At 35.1% G+C, this 21,244-nt stretch overlaps 2 protein-coding genes across 2 annotated transcripts in view; both read left to right on the forward strand.

The window, feature by feature from the left end:
* Positions 1 to 4,071: 4,071 nt before the first annotated feature.
* On the forward strand, positions 4,072 to 5,868 carry LOC114923073 (SMC5-SMC6 complex localization factor protein 2-like; the record flags this gene model as incomplete). Its single annotated transcript, XM_029285525.1, has 2 exons — positions 4,072 to 4,115; positions 5,255 to 5,868. Coding segments are annotated over 2 exons (658 nt in total), but the record flags the coding sequence as incomplete, so codon positions are not given.
* A 3,396-nt stretch (positions 5,869 to 9,264) lies between these two features.
* The window catches only part of LOC107294044 (SMC5-SMC6 complex localization factor protein 2), a 16,775-nt gene continuing 4,795 nt past the window's right edge, over positions 9,265 to 21,244 (forward strand). The window contains exons 1-14 of the mRNA XM_015823249.2: positions 9,265 to 9,302; positions 9,392 to 9,941; positions 10,972 to 11,054; positions 12,437 to 12,541; positions 13,114 to 13,281; positions 13,367 to 13,469; positions 14,436 to 14,511; positions 15,092 to 15,233; positions 15,831 to 15,936; positions 16,253 to 16,429; positions 16,984 to 17,081; positions 17,190 to 17,274; positions 18,566 to 18,688; positions 20,409 to 20,486. Coding sequence (XP_015678735.2) covers positions 9,265 to 9,302; positions 9,392 to 9,941; positions 10,972 to 11,054; positions 12,437 to 12,541; positions 13,114 to 13,281; positions 13,367 to 13,469; positions 14,436 to 14,511; positions 15,092 to 15,233; positions 15,831 to 15,936; positions 16,253 to 16,429; positions 16,984 to 17,081; positions 17,190 to 17,274; positions 18,566 to 18,688; positions 20,409 to 20,486 — 1,932 coding nt within the window. The remainder of the gene's footprint in view (positions 9,303 to 9,391; positions 9,942 to 10,971; positions 11,055 to 12,436; positions 12,542 to 13,113; positions 13,282 to 13,366; positions 13,470 to 14,435; positions 14,512 to 15,091; positions 15,234 to 15,830; positions 15,937 to 16,252; positions 16,430 to 16,983; positions 17,082 to 17,189; positions 17,275 to 18,565; positions 18,689 to 20,408; positions 20,487 to 21,244) is intronic.

Below are 21,244 nucleotides of genomic sequence, written 5' to 3' on the forward strand. Positions count from 1 at the left end.
TGTTTCTCAACCTTGACAATTTTAAGGCATGTGGACTTCAACTCCCAGAATTCCACAGCCAGCATTGCTGGCTGTGGAATTCTGGGAGTTGAAGTCCACATGCCTTAAAATTGTCAAGGTTGAGAAACACTGGTCTAGACAGTCACTTGTCTGAGAAGGTATAAGCTCTCCTGCTTGAGCAGGAGGCTGGACTAGAAGGCCTCCAAAGTCCCTTCCCAGCTCTATTCAATTCAATTCAAGTGGAACAAATTCCTGTAAGCTGGATCCTTGAGTGGTTTATAGGCTTTCCTTTAAAGAGAATGGGACGTTTATTGCCTATCTTAATGTCTTTCAAGATTACCTGATAGAAAACGCTCCAATCCTTAAAGACTTTGGGGTTGTGGGGAGAGGGACAAACTCTTGCTGGGCTCTTCCATTTGGGGTGATGCTTGCAAGGAATGGCTCTTTGCTTTTGCAGTTAGCCTTACCTGAGGAGAAACCACTTCTGGGAGAATAAATGGATACATTGAAAGTTGAATACCAGCAGTAGGGTTGCAACCAGAAAGAGGTACTGCTAGTATGTAGCCCCAGAAATTTGCACATACTAGCAATCGCCATATGGAAGAGCAGCAACGTGACTATAAAGGGAAAAAAATGTTTTGTACCAAATTGTTTCAAAATTGTTTTGTACCAAATAGTTAAACAGAAGTTCCATTTCTCACTATGTTGCACAGAAAGAAAATGGACTCTGAAGCAGAAGATGCTGCTCTCTACCTGCAAGAGTAATGTGTTTCTCTTTTGCTTCCCTTGAGATTATATAAAATCTTTTCTAGATTTCAGATGAGAAAAGGAATCCTTTTCACACTGTATAGCTAATCTGAAAATTGCCAAATATTGGATGATATTCTGAAAGGCAAGCTTAATGTTTTAAAGTGCTTTAGAATTGCCTGAGATATGAACAGGATGTCTAGGAAAGGTAGATGCTGAACTAAAGGTAGAAGGAAAATGCACACAAGTAGTTGGCATGATCAATGAGGAAAGTTTACCTGGTTAGTTTGGGAGGTGTTTTTTTTACAGATTCAGAGCAGACTAAATCTTACCATAGCAATTCTAAATTTTGTTACGATAAGAAGTATACTAATGGGAGGTAGAACCTCTGGGCATAGCCATGCATTTTTGGGTAGAATTTTGATGATAGAATTATGGCACTGTTGACATGGAATGCCCTGCAATAATTCATTGGCACTACTTAGTATTTGAGGGAAATGTAACCAATAAGTAGAGGGCTGAAAGATATGTTGTTTCTTATTCTCAAAGAATTATTATATAGATGAGCTAAGTCATAATATGGTTTGTCGGGATTTGACTTAATGCAACATTTGATCCCAACCATTGGGTATGGATACACAACAATTGAGGGAACAAGGCACATGTGGAGAAGGCTAGGAAATATTAAAGCTATATATAATACTTTTTAAAAAAGGAATGTGATTTACTTCTCATATCTTGTACATTTAGTCATTACGCCATAAACTCTCACTGTGCTGCCAGGTGAAGTTTTGCCTTTTATTTTACACATAGAACACAAACCTTTCTGTGAAGCTGTGCATGTGTTGGTCCCTGAGCGGTCAAGCAGCTAGGAAACCACTAGTCTGGAATATATCCTAAATTAAACTATTAGTGGCAATTAGTGTATTTTCTTTAATATAAGTTAGCCTAGCAGTTAAGCCATCTGATGAGGTGGTTGTAATTAATACAGCTTATTCAGTTTAATTTTGCTATAATAGATTTGCAATAAAACAAAGTATTGTGGTGGGTTATTAAAATCTTGTTTATTCCTAAATTTTTTATTCAGTTGTAAGAATGGAATCTCATATGGTATGACTGTTTTATTGTACAACATTTTTCAGTGTGTGAGAGACACTAGGAATTTTGCTGCAATGCTATTAGAAAAAGTGTCATTACTGTACTTCAGTTCCTCCTAACTTCAATTTGTACTATGGCTATTCTTACAATTGGTAGAAAGAAAACATTTTTAAAAAATTGATAGAAACACCGACTCGGATATTGTTTGTTGGCAATACATTTATATTAATAATGTAACATTTTCAGTATAGAATGGGAAATATGCATGGTATAGTGTATGTGATATATTCAATCCTAAAGACTTCAGAAGCAAAGTAGAAACTTACAAGTAGAAACTTATGTACGGTTTCAAATGTACGGTAGTTATAATCTGCGAGCTTAGTACTTGTCCAAGACTCATTACAGCACTTGTTTTCAGAAAGTGTTTGTTGGGTTTTAACTTAGTAAGTTGTGTGAATTATAGTAAGGTAGTAGGTTGAATGTATTATAGTTGTATGTTCCAGTTATTTCCATGTTGAATCCAGTTTTTATAAATAAACCATCAGCAGCAAACATTGGAGTAGCTTGTTGCAAAAGGCAGGCTACACTGGCGTTTCCTGCGTTTTGCAAAAATCAAGCAAAATATATCTACAAGTGGGGATTGTGCAGCATTCTGAAAAGTCCTCCCACCTTTACAAATTAAAATATTACAAGAATGATGAAGCATTATTACCAAAGAAGGGATTGCCCTTCACAATATCTGTTATCTATTTGTGTAGAATACTTGTAGGCAGGATAATGTTTTAATCTCTACAGCAGTACTCTATGTCTTCATGTTGTTGCTGCTGCTGCTTTCTTCCTTCTCTTCCTGTTTCTTCTGTTATTACAATTCAATTGCTACAGTGCAACCACAAATCCTAGAATATTCAAAATAGCAGGGGCAAAAGTGGTTTTTGTTCCTCGCTAAGTTCTAAGTCATGGTTTAAGTTCTGTGGTGGAAATCTCACCAGAGAAGATCAATAATTGGAGAGGATACAAATGTTTTAAGGCATTCCTCAGATTTACTCTGGCTAAGAGAGATCTCAAAGAAAGGAATATTGAATATCAGAATAATAGAGGCCTCATTCCAAAATTTATCCAAGTACAGTTTAAATACCCTAGATCACAATGAATTGTATCAACTCAAAAACAAAGGTTTTTACTCACAGCCAATAATAATAATTTATTTTTATGTACAATTTTTCCAAACCACATGCTGGCTCTGAGTAATAATGTGTGCATAAAAATATAACAAAGAACGGTACTATAGCATTGTATAAGCAGTGAATCAAGGAAAAAAATACAGGGTGAGCTATATGGAGCAGAAGACATATCTGAAGTCCTTATGAATTGAAACAGCACGTTGTTAGATAAACTGCATTCAAAACTATTTACTTATGTGCTCTTATTTTTACAAAGTGTTTCCCAAACCAAATACTTTAGAAGAACATCTTGTATACTGTAAGAAATAAATTTTAAAAAACAAATAAGATTCCATTGTTTGATAAATTGTTTTCATTTATTATTTTGACATTCCTTCCTCCAAAATCTCTGTTGGGATAGAAAATTCTACATAAGGTATATTTGGTCATCCCTGCTTTAGAAGCAAAGGCAAATAATTCACCTTCAAACAAGTGAATCAAAGGTGAATGTTGAAATAGGGAAAGTGAAATATCAGTGTGGTAAGCTATTCTGAACAAAGATCTAATTTTTATTCTTGCACTCCAATTCTTAAACTGCTTTTCAGATATAAATATAATTGCAAAATAAAGATTTCCAAAATTAGAATTTGGAAATCAGAACTAAGGATATAGTACAGGAAATATTCTATATGTACCCTAACTGGGGATGACCATAATTGCCACATGTATGGCAAAAGTCCATGTTACTTAATCAAAGCTGTAATATCAGTAGTCTATTGTTACAATTTTACATCTCAGTCTGGTGAGAGAGCTGTATTGTTTGTTAATACTCAACATGCTAAAGATTGCTGTGTTCCTATAATTCAACTTGAGTTGTCACCTGTTGACTTCCTGGCAGTAAATCATCCTCTTTTAATTTACAATGGCTGGCTGGACTTGAAGGGAAATGTGATTCCAGTATATCTAGAAAGATCTGATTGAGAAAGGCTACTTACTGTATATTTTAAAATGCCCTTTCCGAACATTGCTAAGTTTTTATTATGTTTCTTTTTTATTATTATTATAGAAGCAAATGTATTACTGACTTTTTCAAACCAACTCTCAAACCAGGTAAGCAATGTTTCTTTTAGATACAAGTGTGGCTTTTGGTAATGATGATGATACGATAATGTTCTGTGCTTGTTGGTAGTGTTTACTGATTCATAGAGATTTTATGAACAGCAGTCTTCAGCTGCTTATCTCTCATGAATTGAACTGGAAATGAAGCTGGCTTAAGAAATATTTTTCCAGATTTAACCACTTTCCTTCGCATTGGGTGCTGTGATGGTGAGGTATTTGGTCTGGACTACTATTATTACAGTCCCTGACTGGTATATTCCTCTGCTTCTTCTCCTCTCCCACCAATGTCATAAAAGCAACTACAAGTTCCATTCCCTTTTGTGATCATATTTTCTGAGGACTGGTGAAAACAAATGACGGTTCTATTGTTCTTCCTTAGTGGATCCACTGACAGTTGTGATGGAATTATGCTATTATATAGGTAATTAAATTTCCAAAGCTCAGTGGCTTGAAAGAACTAAAAAAAACTTGCTAATAATAGTGCACTAGAATAGCTGTCCCAAGATTGGAATATTTACTAAATTACTGCATTTGTCCTTTAATCCACATTTCCTATTATCTACAACTGCTCATGCTAGTTGAGGTTGATTGAATGTTGCCATCCAAAATATCCAGAGAAAATAGATTGCCTGAAAATATGTCTACACTGATGGCAGTGTGTCCCTTATGTTTTTTCCCATTATTTCAGTTGAAGTGCTGTGTTCTCTTACCTGCAAAGTACTTATTGGTACTATTGAGCAGTGAGTATTCTTATAGCTGATATGTCTCTTGCTGTGAAATATAATTCAATTGTATGACTTGTCTTATACCATACGCAAGCAACATTTCTTGACTTCAAAAACCCATTACTGGGATCTTGCATGTCTTTGATTCTTTTGGAAAGATTTAATCGTATCTAAAGAGATTCCAAACAATGTTTTGGAAGGGATATTCCTCTAAAAATCTAGCAGGTGGTACAGTTTTGATCCCTTGTTCAAATAATCTCACTCAAAGACATATATTTCAATAAATGTCAAAAAATTAATTATCAATAGTCTGAGACTTAGACTGGCCATTGGAATGCTCCATAAGATTCTAGAAATTGTGTATGGTTAATTTGTTATTCATTTCTTTTACATGTATTAATGAAGACAGAACTGTGTTGTGCTCTCCAGAAAAAGGAAATGGACATGCTGGACATACAGTTTCATGTGTAGACCATCTTAAAAAAAGCATATCTTCTTCAAAGCAAAATAGAAAGAAGAAATTGCCTTGTTCACCATCAGGCAGAAGCCCAATAATTGATGCTTTATTCCGAAAGGCTAAGTCAGAGAAAAACAACAGTCCAGAAAATGGTGTTTGCAAGATATTGAAGGCTAATCATCCAAAACCTGTGGTTCGGAGACTGTTCATATCTAATGCCTTACCTGACGGTTCTTTCCTGTTAAAAGATATTTACACAACAAATTTGGAAAGAAATGAGAACAATTCTGTTCAGACAAGAACACATTTAATAGACAATAGTAGTAGACAATATAAAACAGAACATGAAGATCTAGACACAACTGGTTCAAGCTTGAATAAATGGCCTTCCACTTCAGGAAATAACAGTCTGAAGAAGCAGAGCGACGTAACTCAGTGTCAAAAACCAGTCTATTCCAGGTTGCCACAAGTCAGTTCAATTAGTTCTTCATCTCCGAAATCGCTAGGAACTGTTTGCAGAAAGAGACAAGAGAAGGTGAAAAAACTGCACTTTTGTTTCTGAAAATAAATCTTTAGAAATTATTTTTCCTATTCATGCAAGAATAATAACTGCATAGCAAATTAATACAGGTAGTCCTTGATTACAGCAATAGCATTTAGGCTTAGATACCGCCCATGGTGCTTTACAGCACTCTCTGGGTAGTTTACAGTATAGAAGCATTATTTGCATATTGCCCTCAACAATCTGGGTCCTCATTTTATGGACCTTGAAAGGAAAGAAGGCTGAGTCAACCTTGACCCCATCAGGATTGAACTCCAGGCTATGGACAGAGTTTTTCCTGCAACACTGCACTTTAATCACTGCACCACCAGGGCTAAAACTGGTAACTTAGTTCAGAGTTGCAGCAGACATTCCCCTCAAAATTACTACCACCTGGATCCAAAATTATGGCCACTGTAGCACCTCTGCAGTCGTTCACCCTGTAGGGATATTGCAGTGCTCCCTCCTTGCTTATTTCCTCCCCCTCCGGGTTCCTGTGGGCCTTGGGCCTCCTTCCCACCCGATTGGGCCCCACCCCTTACCTTTTGAAGATCTCAGGAACTAGGGTTAGGGAAGGACAGTTTGCTCTGTTCCTGGGCCATGTGGCGTAATCCTGGAAGTAGCCACCATGTTTTGGCTGGCTGCATTGAATTGTGGGCACTCCAAAAGTAGCTAATTCCAGGATTGTACCACACGGATCAGCGATGGAAACGGCTTGCTTACTTCCTTAACTCAAGCTCTTGATTGCTTTCCAGAGCTCACACTAGGGAAGTAGAGCATGCCTCTTTGTTCCTGACCACATGGCACAATCCAGAAACAGCTATTATTTTCTCTTTAACTTTAAAATAATTATAATCCTAATTGGTTTAAGACACTTTAACTCAGTGTCTTAATGCAGGCTCTGCTGCAGTTGTGAGCTCGTTTCTTCTACAACTGGCCCTCAAAGTCACAAATCTACCACTTTGCAGTCTTCTTTTAGAGCCCAAGAGGCTTTTCCTTGTCTGGCTTTATGCCTGAGTGCTGATCTTCGGCACAATGTTGTGCCTCCACTCCTTTGAAGAGTCTTAGTCTGCCATTTTCTCACCCAGAAGTCAAAAAAGCTCTAAATGTTTATTAGATTTTTAATTGTACTAAACCATAATGTAGTTGGGTTTTACATTATTATGTTGTGTGACATTAACAATTGTGACACAGGCTATCTTTAGTACAAATCCTGAACTTGGCCAATTTAATGATTTTCTCAGGAGGAAGTTGCTTCACCTTGATTGGTTTTCTATAAACTGAAGCTTCTTTCTACCTTTGAATCTGTTTAAGTATCTATTCTAAATTTATTACTTCTTCTAAGATGCTGTTATTCTACAGGTGATATTTTTACTGCCTCAAATAAACAGTAATGGTACTGTTTAATCCTGAAATATCTGCTATACTGAAAAGATCTATACTCTGTAAAAGCTTACCTGTATATTCTAAAACCTTTTTTTCTGTATATTCTTATTTTAAGGACACCAAAGATTTCTTAAGAAAAAAATCAAGCTCAGTTTCACTGGAATCTTCTTCAGGTACAAACATAAAAGTAAACGATGTAACATCAGATTTAAAAATATATATTTTAGCTCAGTACTCCTTGTTATTATTCAAATAAATTATATGGCCACCCCTATTACAACAGTAACTCAGGGCAGCATATAAGAATTAAAACAAGTGCATTCATATGTAATCCACAAAGCCTGAAGTTAAAGAGAGAGAAAAACCTCACTCTAATCAAAAAGTTCATTTCAAAAGCAGAGCTTATCTAACCACCAAATTCTAGGAGCTACCGCCAGATCTTCAGAGCCTTGAGAAAGTTTAACACTGTCAGGGCAATCCAATTTTTGGAGGGCTGTTATTCCATGGGACAGGTGCTGCCACAAAGAAGACAACTCCTGATTGCAATAGTGTGGCACTGTTTGATGGAAGGCACTTGGAATGTGCTGTCTGTGCTTAGATCTGCTGGGCTAAGCAGTGGTCCCACAACTAAGGCTTTTATAGGTGATAACCATCAACTTCAATTGCAGTGGTATATAAATGTATCAAGAAATGTCAAAACCCTGTGCTGCAGTATTGTGAACCAGCTGCAGCTCCTGAATGATCTTCAAGGGCAGCCCCATGTAAGATGTGTTTCAGAAGTCCAGATGAAAGATAACTAAGGCATGAGTCGCCATGAGTAAGGCTTTTTTGGTTCGGGAATGGATGCAATTGTTGCACAAGATGAACCCTTGCAAAGCTCCCCACTCCCACCCACAGTTGCCACCTGCTCTTTGAAGAACTTTTAAATTGCCTATCAGATCAGAGTGCCTGGCCTTCAAAAGTCACATCAATTATATGCCAGGCAGAATTAAAGATGGGGAGCCCCTGGAATCAGTGGGGGAAGGGGCTTTATATCCCACAGCTATCCGGTTTTGCTGGGGTTGAACCAAAGCCTCTTTTTCCCCCATCCAGGACCCCACAGTCCTTAGGCACTGGGAAAGGTTCTTGGCAGCACTGTTTGGTTGGCCCATGGTGGAAATGTAAAACTGGGTATTATCATCAGCATACTAACCTCACCTATAAATGCAAAAAGTTACATTTATAAACTCAAGTATATTTATTTATTGCATTTTTGAACTGCCCATCTCATTCCTTGGGATGACTCCAGGCGGCCCACAATATAATAATGTAGATTAAAAAAAACCTTGTAATTTTTTTTAACTCATTAAAAGAACAGGAACTTACAGGAACTTACATACTTATAGAAGAGAATATGTGTAGCTTAGGGTTGAACTGTCTGAGCTTAGTTGTTTACTCAAATGGGTAATCTCTTCAGGGATAACATGTAAACAACCAAGCTGAGACAGCACCAAGGACGCCACAACATGCAAACTTCTAACCTTGAATGATATTGTTTTGTAACTCTTTTATCTCTCAAATTTTTTCCTTAAATCTTGAGCTATGAACTTTATGCATAGCCTAACATTTTTTTACATGCTATTCATAATTTATTAATTTCATAACAATAGTATTGAACTATTTTAGGGAATTAAATACAGTACCCAGTTCCTACAACGTTTAATTTCCTGAAGTTTACTGCTTTAAAATGTATACTGCTTACAGTATACATTTTGTTTATGTGCATGCATGAGGAAATAATAATCATTATTATTTCATCATTATTTTGACCATTTGAATAGTTAATATAGAATATGCAGTGTAATATGCAGGAATATGCAGTGTAATCATCACTATGTTTTCATTTTACAGATGAGTCTTCTTCAGCACAAGCTTCAAAAAATGTGTTTCATTCAGGATTAAGCTCTGATAAAACTATTGTCACAAAAAGCCAGCCCAATCCTACAGCATATTCCAGTGCTACACCTTCATTTGGAATAGCTAACCATAAACATGCTAGAAAACGGAAAAAGATTTCATCAAAAACAAATGTGAAAAATTTACAGAATGTTCAGACGTTAAATAAACACAAACTTGGTAGTTCGCAAATTCCCCATAATACTAATTACTCAAAACACAGAATATCTGCTCACAAGAATTTCCAGCCAGCAGATATAGATTGGCCTAGCAGTGACTTGCCTATCTCAGTAGAAAAATCTGAAGCTGAAAATAAATCAAATGGATGCATTATAAATAAAAATGACCAAATCCAAATTTCAGATACTAGCAAGAGGAAATTACAGACATCTACTCGTCATATTTATTTAGAAACAAGAAGAAATAATGATTCTACAGTTCCTTCAGAAAAAAATGCTGAGCAACTTGGATCTTCCTTGGGAGAGTGTGACAGTGTTGTCTCACTTGAAGATTGTACTTGTGACACTATTCCTAATTCTTCATATAACTTAAATAAATCTAACAATGAAGCATATGAGTTAATTCAAAAATTAAAGAGCATTTCTGATAGTGATGATGCCTCTGATTGCAGCGTGGACAGTAGTGAAGAAGAGACACTCATCCCTCTTGAAAAAATACTATTCGAGAGTGTCAGGCCAGCTGCAAAAAAGTCAGAAGAAGCTATGAATAAGGATAAAATAGCAAGCACAATTTCTACAACACATAATGCTTCTGTAAGTAATTGTCTTTGGTTAAAAAGTCCTATCTAGTGCAATGACCATAGGCACAAATATCCTCATGAAAACCAACTCTTTACTTGTTTAGCTCCCAGCCTTATTTTTAAAATATTGGTATAATTTTATATGAAAAAAAAATCCAGAAATCCCTCATTATAATATGAAGATAGCATCTGTCTTTTTAATTGAATCTATTATATATATGTTAGGAAGCCATTGCAAAAGGGAAGATATTTTCAAATTAGAATAGTTTTAGATATCAGAACATATAAAGCAATATTTGCCAGAAAATTATTTCTCAATGATGCTGATGGTGGAAACTTTTGAAACTTTGTACTTGTACCTCATAAAAAAACCCCGTATTGACTTATTCTTGCGATTAGCTCAGTGACCTTTTCAGTTAATAGGTTGGATTCTGTTAGACTAGAGGATTTGTGACAAACAACATAAGACTTTTTTTTAAAGAGATCCTGTTTTTTCCCCTCTGATATTCCACTTAGTACATTTGAGATACAGGTATTTCTTGATCTACAAACATTCATTTAATGATCAAACTTAGGTGGCACTGAAAAAAGTAACTTATGACCATTTTTCGCGCTTATGACTATAAGCAGCATACTTGTGGTCATGGGATCAAAATTTGGACGCTGGCGTGTATTTATGACAGCTGCAATGTCCCAGGGTCATTTGATCACCTTTTGTGAACTTCTGACAAGCAAAGCCAGCGGGGAACCAGATTTGCTTTACAACCATGTCACTAACTTAACAACTGCAGTGATTCACTTAATAACTGTGGCAAGAAAGTTGTCAAATGGGGCAAAACTCGCTTAACATCTGTCTTGCTTAGCAATGAAAATTTTAGGCTAAATTGTGGTCATTAATCAAGGACTATAATTGATTTTCAGGTGTGTCTTTTTAGCTCTTTCAAGAGTTTTCTTGAATAAACATCTAAGAAATTTAGATATTAAGTCTAATAGCCATCAGTGGTCTGAAAATATTTTATGATTTTCATGGACTTTTGCTTCAGCTTTCTAAACCTTTTATTGAACGTGGTGCCTCATACATGAATCATTTGGAGCATCTCCTGAAAGAGAAGGAAGAGTTGATGAGGTATGCATGCTTACCTTTCTGGTCCATACTCATTTATACAATTACACATTATTGTTTGTAACATAATTATGACTTGGCTGTAGCTTGCATTTCACTTGCCTCTTGGCAAGTGAGATAAGTTTTGTTTTTACATATATAATGAAAAAGTACTTAATTGTTAGATAAAAAGAGCTTTTTTAGATGAAGACGTGACTTGACTTCATGTAGGTATGGGGGAGCCTAGAAAGAGAAGAAAAACAGGAAAATGTAAAAACAGATAGATATTGAAGATAAGATATTTTCAAGCAGACAGAGCAAGAGATAATCTTCCTCTTTGTGGCCTTGGGACATTACCACAAAAAGGCAGTTATCAAATATTTCCAACTTATTTCTTGGGATGGCTAATGAAAGACTTTAAAAAAATAAAAGGACAATAATAAAGATTTATCACCGGGGGTGGGTGGGGTGGAAATGAAATTAGTAATAAACTAAAGCAAAGGTTACCAGTAGTAATAAATTAAGTTTACGGAGTCCTGGGCACTCTCTGAGCTTAGTTGTTTGTAGACCTTTCAATACGCTTGGTAACATCATCAGTGCTGGTGAGTATGGGGCTATAATGAAACATCTGCATGCACACAACCAAGCTCAGAGAGATCTCTATATATTATCTTTTTTATTTATTATTTATTTATAAAATGTAATGGCTGCCCATAGGGTAACTCTCTGTGGCTTACTGTCATAAAAATGTCTATATACAGTATATATACATTAAAACATAAATTAAAATCAGACATTAAAATATAAGGACATCTGAGGAGGGCAGGGGCGGAGTGGGATGAGTTGGGATCTGTTGTTACTTGATCAACCACCTCCACTCTGCTATTCCCCCACTGGGGCCCCAAGCCAACTGGCAGAGCCACATCTTTAGGCCCTTATGAAAGGATGTAGAAAGATTATGTAATAGCTGCAGAAATGATGTGTGAATAAAATAATATTACAATTTGTTGTAGAAGCTGGTTAATGCAGTCATTTCCCCTGAAGAACAGTTTCTCTGTTTCTTTGTATAGCCCACTCTCTCACCTTTCTGTACCTGAAAGTATCACAGGTTGTTTGTCCTACCACTTTAAAGCAGACAAGCCTGCTTTACTGTTTTCAGTAGAAAAAAAAGTGAGGTTGAAATGAGTCTTTTAGAACTTTTATTTTATGACCAGAAATGTGCTTGCACCATGTTACAATACATGCTTATAAATTAGATAGCCACATGACTATCAGATTTTATTTTAAAAGATCAGGAGAAGCATCTTGGATAATGCTACTATCTTGCTATATAAAATTGCTGGAAAGTTTGTTTTTATAATCAGGGATCAAGATTCTTTTGAAAGAAGCTTTATCTCTCATTTCAGGGTAGATGAATTAGAGAACCAGTTACAGCAAGTCAAAGGGATAGTTGAAATAAACTCTGAACCTGAAGATCAATCTACTGATGGTGAATTATCTGCTGAACATAGGTTGGTCCTCTGATTTCAGTGTATTAATTGCTTTCTCATGTTGTTACAGAATCATATTCATACTTTGTCATATTTATTACTCATATTCATACTCTTCGTCATATTGACTTCTGTAATCTATTCCCTTTCTTAGCTTTTTAGTTATTTTTATATTATACTTGTTTGGATACATTGTCATTTAGTATTTGTACTTATGCATTGTGCTCAGCCATGGTTTGATGTAATCATGCTGAGTTTATCAATATCCTAAGCCAGATACATACATACATACATACATACATACATACATACATACATACATACATACATACATACACAATGTTTTAATGAACTTTACTCTGAGTTTCTCTGACTCCTAAAGTTCTCCTCTTTCTTTTCATAGCAGTTGCTTTATAGGATATCCTAAAGTTAGCTAGAAAGGAGGAATAAAGGGATTGTATTGAAAGTGAATTGCCTACATGCTGTTTAAGTAAAAAGCTCATCCAAGTCAATAAACTGAGATGAATTAATATCCAGATTATTGTGCTTTAAATTCTTTTTAGTTTGTTTCCAGATATAATTTTGTCTTTCAGAGAATTTATAGAAAGATACTCATTCAGCCAGGATGCTATTCCCGACCACCACCCTGGAGAAAACATATTTCAAATAGTGAATGCTAGGAAAATCTTCAGCCAGAATAATCTTGATTTGAGAAACTTTGGTTTTCATCCTCAAAATCTGATTGAAAAATATCTTCTTAGGTAAGAATGGATCCTTTAATGTTTGAATTTATAGGCTAACTTTGAAAAGATCAGGTGGAACCTTAATTTGTGGTTGTTTCTGCAGATCTGGAATAACACAGCAGCTTTTTGTAACTGTTGAAGGCTTACTTGCATCTACTTACCATAATTCTCCTTGTCCTGTACCAATTTTAAAATGGATGTTTCAGGTAATTTATCTTTTATTTAGCATTGGATGGATGTAATTAAATACGTACAGTGTATAAACTATAATTAGTTCACAACTTTAGCTTAGTTTTCTGCACTGCCTATTTCCACTTTTCCATTCATGACTGTTGCTAGAATTTGATTACTTGCCAAATACAGAAAAATGGAGGTTTTGCCAAAAGTACCCCAGTTCCATTGGTTTTGTCTAAGAAACTATTCAGTTTAGTAATCTACTTTATCTTTATTCCCACATGAAAAGCGGGTTCCATAAGGACATGTATGGGTTTTAGAAAAAGCTGTTCTACATTTGAACATAGTGTTTCAAGAAATCATTTGCTAAATCGCTTACAAATCACTACATGGTGTTGTGAGGAAGCAGGTATCTCATTTTTTAATGGTGAATACATTTGAAAATTTGAAGAATTACGGTATTAATGGCACAATGGCTGCAATAGATCTATGTATTCACAAAGAGTAAAGTTTGATACTAAGCAACATGTTTGCTCCTAGGCAGCACCACAAAATATCAATTTCAGAGAAAAAAAGATGTTTTAAGAAACTCCAATGTTTTTAAAAAGCATACTAGTAAAATGTTTCTCTCAAACACGCAGAACAAATTTAGAAGAAAAAAATAATCTGTGAAGCATAAAAAAAGTCTTCCTTTCAAAAATCCCTAAAAAAGTAAAGACAGAACATAACTCACCAACTTAGCTAGCTGGCGAGGAATGTCTCAGAGAAAATTTACAGTCCTATTCCAGTGTTTCTCAACCTTGGCAAGTTAAAGATGGGTGGACTTCGCCTTCCAGAATTACACAGCCAGCTTTGGTTGAGAAACACTGTCCTATTCTATTCTTCCATAGAATTAGGGCAGGAGAAGGATCAGGGATCATAGCGGTTCTTATGGTACTCTAACTAAATCTAAAAAAAAAAAATGTTTGCATTTGCTAAGTATGTTTTTTCTCAAATAGATGATGTCAATTCACCCAGATAGCACAGTTTCAAGAAAAATTTTGGATACATTGATGCTATTAACAATTAGAAATTGTAAGTATTTGAATTAAAACCTGAGACCATGTAACCTTACTTCATTCAAAAGAAACCTGATTACATTCTGCTATTAACTAAAACTGATTAAGCTAAAAAAAAGTAATGTGAATGATAGATTCCTATTCTAGATTGTGCCTTGTAGCTTTACCAATATAATAAAAAGTATGTTAGTATATCTACCTAGAAATTGGAACTAAGTTGATGCAACTAATTGATAATAAAACAGGTTCAAGGACGGAGCTTTATACCATTCAATGTTCTGTGCAGATACAATATTTTCACCCATTTTCTCAGCTTTATAACATTGATTATAGATATTTGCCCTTCTGAATGTTATTATATAGAGCAGAAATATAAGAATGATAGGAAAAATATTTTAAAAGTACAGTTTGCGTCAAGAAACATAACTGCTATAATCAAAAGTATGTTGTGGATCATATCACATTTGGTTATTTGTTAATTCTGCTCTGCTTACTGAATACAAAAATTACATAGTTATTCTTAAGTAAACTCCTAATGCCTACATTCTCAGTTTCTCTGGCTTGAAGAGAAAATTGTCACTTTTTTCTCTCTGCAGTTTCTGATAAGAATGACCAACAGAAGCCATGGATTCCATCATTATTTGATATAACAACCGTGTTAATCAATATGGGTATTTCCTTCAGTGTGTTATTTCCTTTGCAACATTTTCAGCCTGGCTTTACTGAAAATGATATTGTGTAAGTATTTAGCAAAAGGTTATAATCTGAAGCATGCAGATTAGTACCTGTCTAAAAATTTGCCACCAATTAATAATTTTCCATGCAATGCAAAGGGAAAATCTCTAATAATTTGGAGTACTTCTATTAATTGCATTTAAGTAAATTACTTTTAATTAAATGTAAATGTGAATTAAATCAAATTTAGTTTGTGTCCTGGCCCACCCTACTTTTAAGAGTAGGTTTTCCAGCATGTCAGCCAAAGTCCAATGATGACCTTTATGCTGAAAAAAAACCTCACTTCTGGTGTGTGTGCACACATATATACAAAATTCCTCTTCTGTCGATGCAGCCCAGGCAAGACAAAAGATTGAACATGCCTGATTTAAGCCTTTATTTTTGCGATTTTTCTAAAACTCAGATTGCCATGTGTTTGAGACTTGTTACAGTATGGTCCTCATCCCTACCACAGTATGCAATAAAAATATTAGTTTTGAAATCTTAAAATACAGAATATTGCTTCTAGGTTATCCCTTCATAATAGGTTATATGGGAAATGAATATATGTAATAAAAATATGAATAAACTATATGACAATCAAGTGTCTTTTTTAACCAGGTGTGAAATGCATGTAACTGTGAATAAACAATCAAAAAGAGATATCTGTATAAACCCAACAGCTTTCTTTCTTCCAATAGAGAGCAATCTTTGCAATATAGCAAAGGTAAGAATGGTGCTTTGTTTTTAAAAGTCCTTTGTTGAGTGTAAGAATATGTCTTCTTTAACTGAAAATCATTAATAGTAGCTGGAATTTTCCTTGCAAAAGTAGTTCAAGATACACAGGAAAACATTAAAAAGAAAATTAACAGGAATTTAAAATGTTAAAGGTTTTTAAAATCCTTTATGTAATATATTGCCACCTTTAAAAAATTTACTAGAATATACACACACAAATACTGCTTTTGAAATTTATACCTGCAGCCAAAATTAATATTGCTAAAAATATTTGAAATCATTATCTCTCTTTTTCTTTCCTTAAGTTTCTGCGATTGTGTATAAATGTGTGTCCAGAAAGTTACACAGACAGAGAAATATTTATGTTGCTATTGTTACTATTTAAAATAAGTTTGGAGACAGAACTGAAGCAATTTCCACTAGTAGACTTGGAGTGCCTTATTATAAAATTGCTTGAAAACGTCAGAAACTGGGATACTGAGGTAACTTAATTTGTGCTAATTTAATGCATTTTGAGAAGATTCAATTTTTAACATAAGAATTCTTAGCATCAATTAACCTTAGGTTATGCAGACTGGATTTTTGTTTAATAATGAAAACAACCTAGAAATGATCTATAAAAGCTATAATTATTTTGATCATCTGCAAAACTGATGTTAAAAAAAACCCTAGTTTGATGTTAAGTGCAAATATAATCAGTGGGTTTAATTACGTTTTGTGGAACTGATATATTTAACAAAATAATAGTTAAACCATTTACCAGTAACTGCTGTTAGATGCCTTAAATGGAAATATTTTTGCATAATGGGAGCATTTTAAGCTATGGTGCTAATAGCCAACTTTTGTCTTTTCACTAAATATGAAATATTAAGAAATATTAATGTAATAAGCCAGTGCCTATCAATCGCATGCTGTGAATGGTCTTTAAATATAATAAATATTTATATGTATTATCTAACAATTGCATACACACTGATACTGAATTTACAATTGCTTTCAAATTCTATTAACAAATTTGTCTTTCTCTTTTAAAAAGATGTCCCAATTATCCTTGGCAATAAGTTGTTTATCCAACCATCATCATAATCTATTGTGGCTTGTTCAGTTTGTCCCCAATTGGACAACTCGTGGAAGGTAAATTTTTAAGACAATACCACTTAGTATGCCTATCAGAATTCATGCCAAAAGCACCAAATTATAATAGCTCACATATTTATGTTTATGTTAACTTTCTTCTTCTAGACAAATAAGACGACATCTTAGCTTGGTAATAATCTCAAAGCTTCTTAAAAGCCATGTGAAAATACCCAGTAGCCATGATCATCAGGTAAAGTATATATTCTTTCACTAGAACAATAGTTTGCTGGAGTTAAGACTTGTTTTCTCAGTGAAGGGAGCTTTTTTAATTAATGTTTTTGAATTTGATTGTTTAAGTGCTTGTGTTGTTCTCTTAAGTCTTCTAAGAGTCTAGCTCAGTTGCCTAAAAATTAGCATGTAGCCTTCTTGACATGCTATGGAAGTAGTTTCCTTCTGGAAACTGGTCTTCTTCTGGATTTTTTTTAACTTCCTAGGTTAGTCTACAGCCCTAGAATTCACAAGTAATCCCAGACTTGAATCAGTGCATGAGTCGAATAAACAGAGTTTAAATTCACATTAGTAATCTCACCATCCTACTAATTCATGTTTCTTCCATTTCTTTGTATGGATAAAAACAATTACTTCCCTTTTAATGGTGTGTAGCTTTCGTGTACTTGAGAGCTGCACCCCTATGGCACAACAAATTGAAAGCTACACCAGAAAATGGATGAGACATCATTTTATTTATTTATATTTTACATATCCATTTTATTTATATTCATTATTTTAAATTTCTAATTGTTTAATTTCTCCTATCCTCAGTGTTATGGACTCCATTCTATATTTACTTCTGCAGCAAAATTCCTCTTTAATGCTGCAGCTTATACTATTATATAGAATGAGTGCAAGATGTAAGGAGTCACAGCATTTAGAATGACAAAGGGCAGAGATTATGGAGAAAGGCAAGTCAGTGATTTAGGAGCACAGAAGAAATAATCAGGAAACAGATAGGGGAACTAGAGCTAGACAAAACAGTGGAAATGGTAGAAACAATGAGTAGAAAATAAGCTAAAGGGAAAGAAACAGAGGAAAATGTCAAGGACAGCTGTGCTGAGGGGGAGATTAGATACAAGTGGAAGAGACATTTCTTGCTGGACTAAATATGGGCCCGAAACTATGTTTTTTCATTCTTCTTTTATGTAAACTTGTAAACACAATTTGTTCAGAGTTGGTGTTTAAATTCTAATGTATCTTCTGGAGCTTTTCAAAATTTAGATAAAGGGAAGTATAACCTTCATCTACTTTATTTCAATTCAGAACTGCTCTTACTCATAAAGTTTGATTCCTCTTGCTGTGATAGTTCCTCCTATTTTATTCCTGGTGTCAGGGTTTCAGAAGCTGCATGCGTAAAGATTTTGAGAAAACACCCTCCTACTCCTCCTGCTGCGGGTGTTTTAGTTTCTAAAATGATTTCAGATAATTCTTCTCAAGATTGAAAAAAAAGCATAAGGTAACTGTATTGCACTCTAATCTCCCAATAGATGTCACTACTGTGTAAGGAGCTAGTGAAGATGAAACCCTCAAGTCTGTTAAAGAGTCTGTCAGAAACTTCAGGACATCATGATGGTGTTACAGAGCCTTTTCTTTCTGAATCTGAGCCGCAGGTAATACGTTTTTTTAAAAGCAAGGCTAGACAAGATATGCTGTCTAAACTATATTTGTGGTTATTGATGATATAAGACAGGGGTGTCAAACTCAATTTCACTGAGGGCCGCATCAGCATTGCGGTTGCCCTTGGGGGGCCGGGTGGGTGTGGCCAGAGTGGTTGCAGCCTACTGGGTGGGCGTGGATGGAGTGGGTGTGGCCTACTGGGTGGGCGTGGCCAGTTCTACATCATTCGCGTCAAGGGTGCCTGTGGGGGCCTGGGCAGGAGTGGGACAGATCTGAGGGTCTCTGGCAGAAGGGGGTGGGACCTGGGCCAGGGCCAAGGCAGTGGGGGGCCATTCTCTCACTGTTCCCAGGATGGCTTCACGGGCCACATGAAATCACTTCGTGGGCCGCATCCGGCCCCCGGGCCTTGTGTTTGACATGTCTGATATAAGAGATGCTCATGTTTCATGAGGTCACATAACCAAGTTGCTATTCTGTGTGCAGCAGAGTGAATATGAATAACGTTAATGGACTCAAGAATTCATTTGAGAAAATCCCTTCAGTGAAAAGGAGTAATATATAAGTGTTGATATTAAAAGCAAAATTCTCTGATCTGATTGTGATTAATGAAGATGTTTCTAAGTTCCTCTTTTATTTACCTGAAAAGATTGCTGGGGAGGGGAGTAAATGATATATTGTTTAGTTGCTGATATTCTTGTAACCTTTTTTTTTCACTTCAATAAATCCTGTTAAGAAAACTGTGATTCATGTTTGGGAAAAAGATTATTCTCCATCTGAGAACTTTGGCAATTGCCAAAGAGTCTGACATGCAAGTCCTAAAATGCCAATAGCAGTGTGGCTGGCAATAGTGTGGAAACCCACAATGTGTGTAGTTTTTTTTTTATGAATTCCTTCCTTTTTTTAAATATAAACATAGAGGTAATCCTTGATTTATGACCACAATTGAACCCAAAATTTCTGTTGCTAAGTGAGGCAGTTGTTAAGGGAGTTCCACCTTATTTTATGATCTTTTTGCCACAGTTGTTAAGCAAATCATTGCAGTTATTAAGTACATCATGCGGTTGGTAAGTGAATCTGGCTTCTTCCATTGACTTTGCTTATGGGAAGCTGGCTGGGAAAGTTAGAAATGGTCAAAGGGATCAAATGACCGTGGGACACTGCAACTGTCATAAGTACATGCCAGTGGCCAAGTACCTAAATTTTGATGCTGCAATGGTTCTTCTTCTTCTTGTGCCATATCCGTTATCAGACATGGCGATCATGTTGGCGATCCTGTTTTTATCAGCAGCTGCACGAAAAAGTGTTGCTGAGTTTTGTCCAAACCAGTCCCTTAGATTGTGAAAACTGGTCATTAGTCACTTTTTCAGTGCCATTGTAACTTTAAACAATCACTAAGAGATTGGTGGTAAGTTGAGGATTACCTGTATTTTTTTATTTTACCTGTATTTTTTAAGAACATACATTTTCTTAACGCTATTTGCAGATGGTTGAGACTTCAACATATAATTATATGTTTTTCCATACAATGGGCATTGATAACTTTCAAGTCTAATGCTTGTTTAATGTGCAGTAAGAGATAATTGTCTGGACTGGGCCTTATGAAGCACTTCAAAAGCTGAATTACCTAAAAAAGCCTGATGGGTTTCTTAGCCCCAGAAACTTGGTAGCCTTTTAAGTAACCATTTTACTAAATGTTGCCTGCTTTTTTTCTAGGCCTATTATCTGACTTATGTCCTTCTTCACTTGGTTAGGGAAGCTAGCAATTCTGAGCGTACAAGTTCCAATCAAAGAGTAAGTAATTTGCTCAAATTCTTTCTTTTTTTTAATTTTTTTATAAAGTTTTATTGAATATACAGTTAAAAACAAAAAAGACACATTGGACATAATACAACTTCCCTGGTTTGAATGATACTATTGATATTACCTTGTAAAAATAAAAAAGAGATATTTTTTTTACATTATAACAAAGTGAGCATTCTTTCAATAATATACATTATGGTTAAATAACTTTTAATTCTACCTGATATAAAAAATACTAGTATTCTTTCATTAACACGTAAAAGTTTTTTGTTTCATGAAGATACATGTACTTGGAAATCAATGAATTTAGTGTTCTACTTTTCATATAAATAGCAGATTCCTAGTTCATACATGCTGCTATAATCTTTGATGGTGAAGCTTCCATATACAGTACTTTATTAAGAAAAAACTGATTTGTATAACAGCTTCTGTATGAAAATTGGTGAAGGTCCGGTTATTGATCTTCAACCAATACTGTATAATGGACTGCTCAAAATACGACCATAATTGCACCCCATTTTAGGACTTGAATTAAATTGCTTGTTGGGCCTTCTTCATACTTTCATTAAAATATAGTAGTGAAGTATCAAGCTACAGTTACTGATCTTCTATTCTGTACTTCATATTCACTTGCACTGATGATGTTACCTAGTTGGCTAATGAAATGTCTACAAACAAACAACCACTTTCAGAGAGCACCAATGGACTCCACAATTTCTAATGCAGCTATGGTAGCCTTGCAAATGATA

Source organism: Protobothrops mucrosquamatus, unplaced genomic scaffold, assembly GCF_001527695.2.
Source record: "Protobothrops mucrosquamatus isolate PMUCROS unplaced genomic scaffold, P.Mucros_1.0 scaffold1811, whole genome shotgun sequence".
NCBI lineage: Eukaryota > Metazoa > Chordata > Lepidosauria > Squamata > Viperidae > Protobothrops > Protobothrops mucrosquamatus.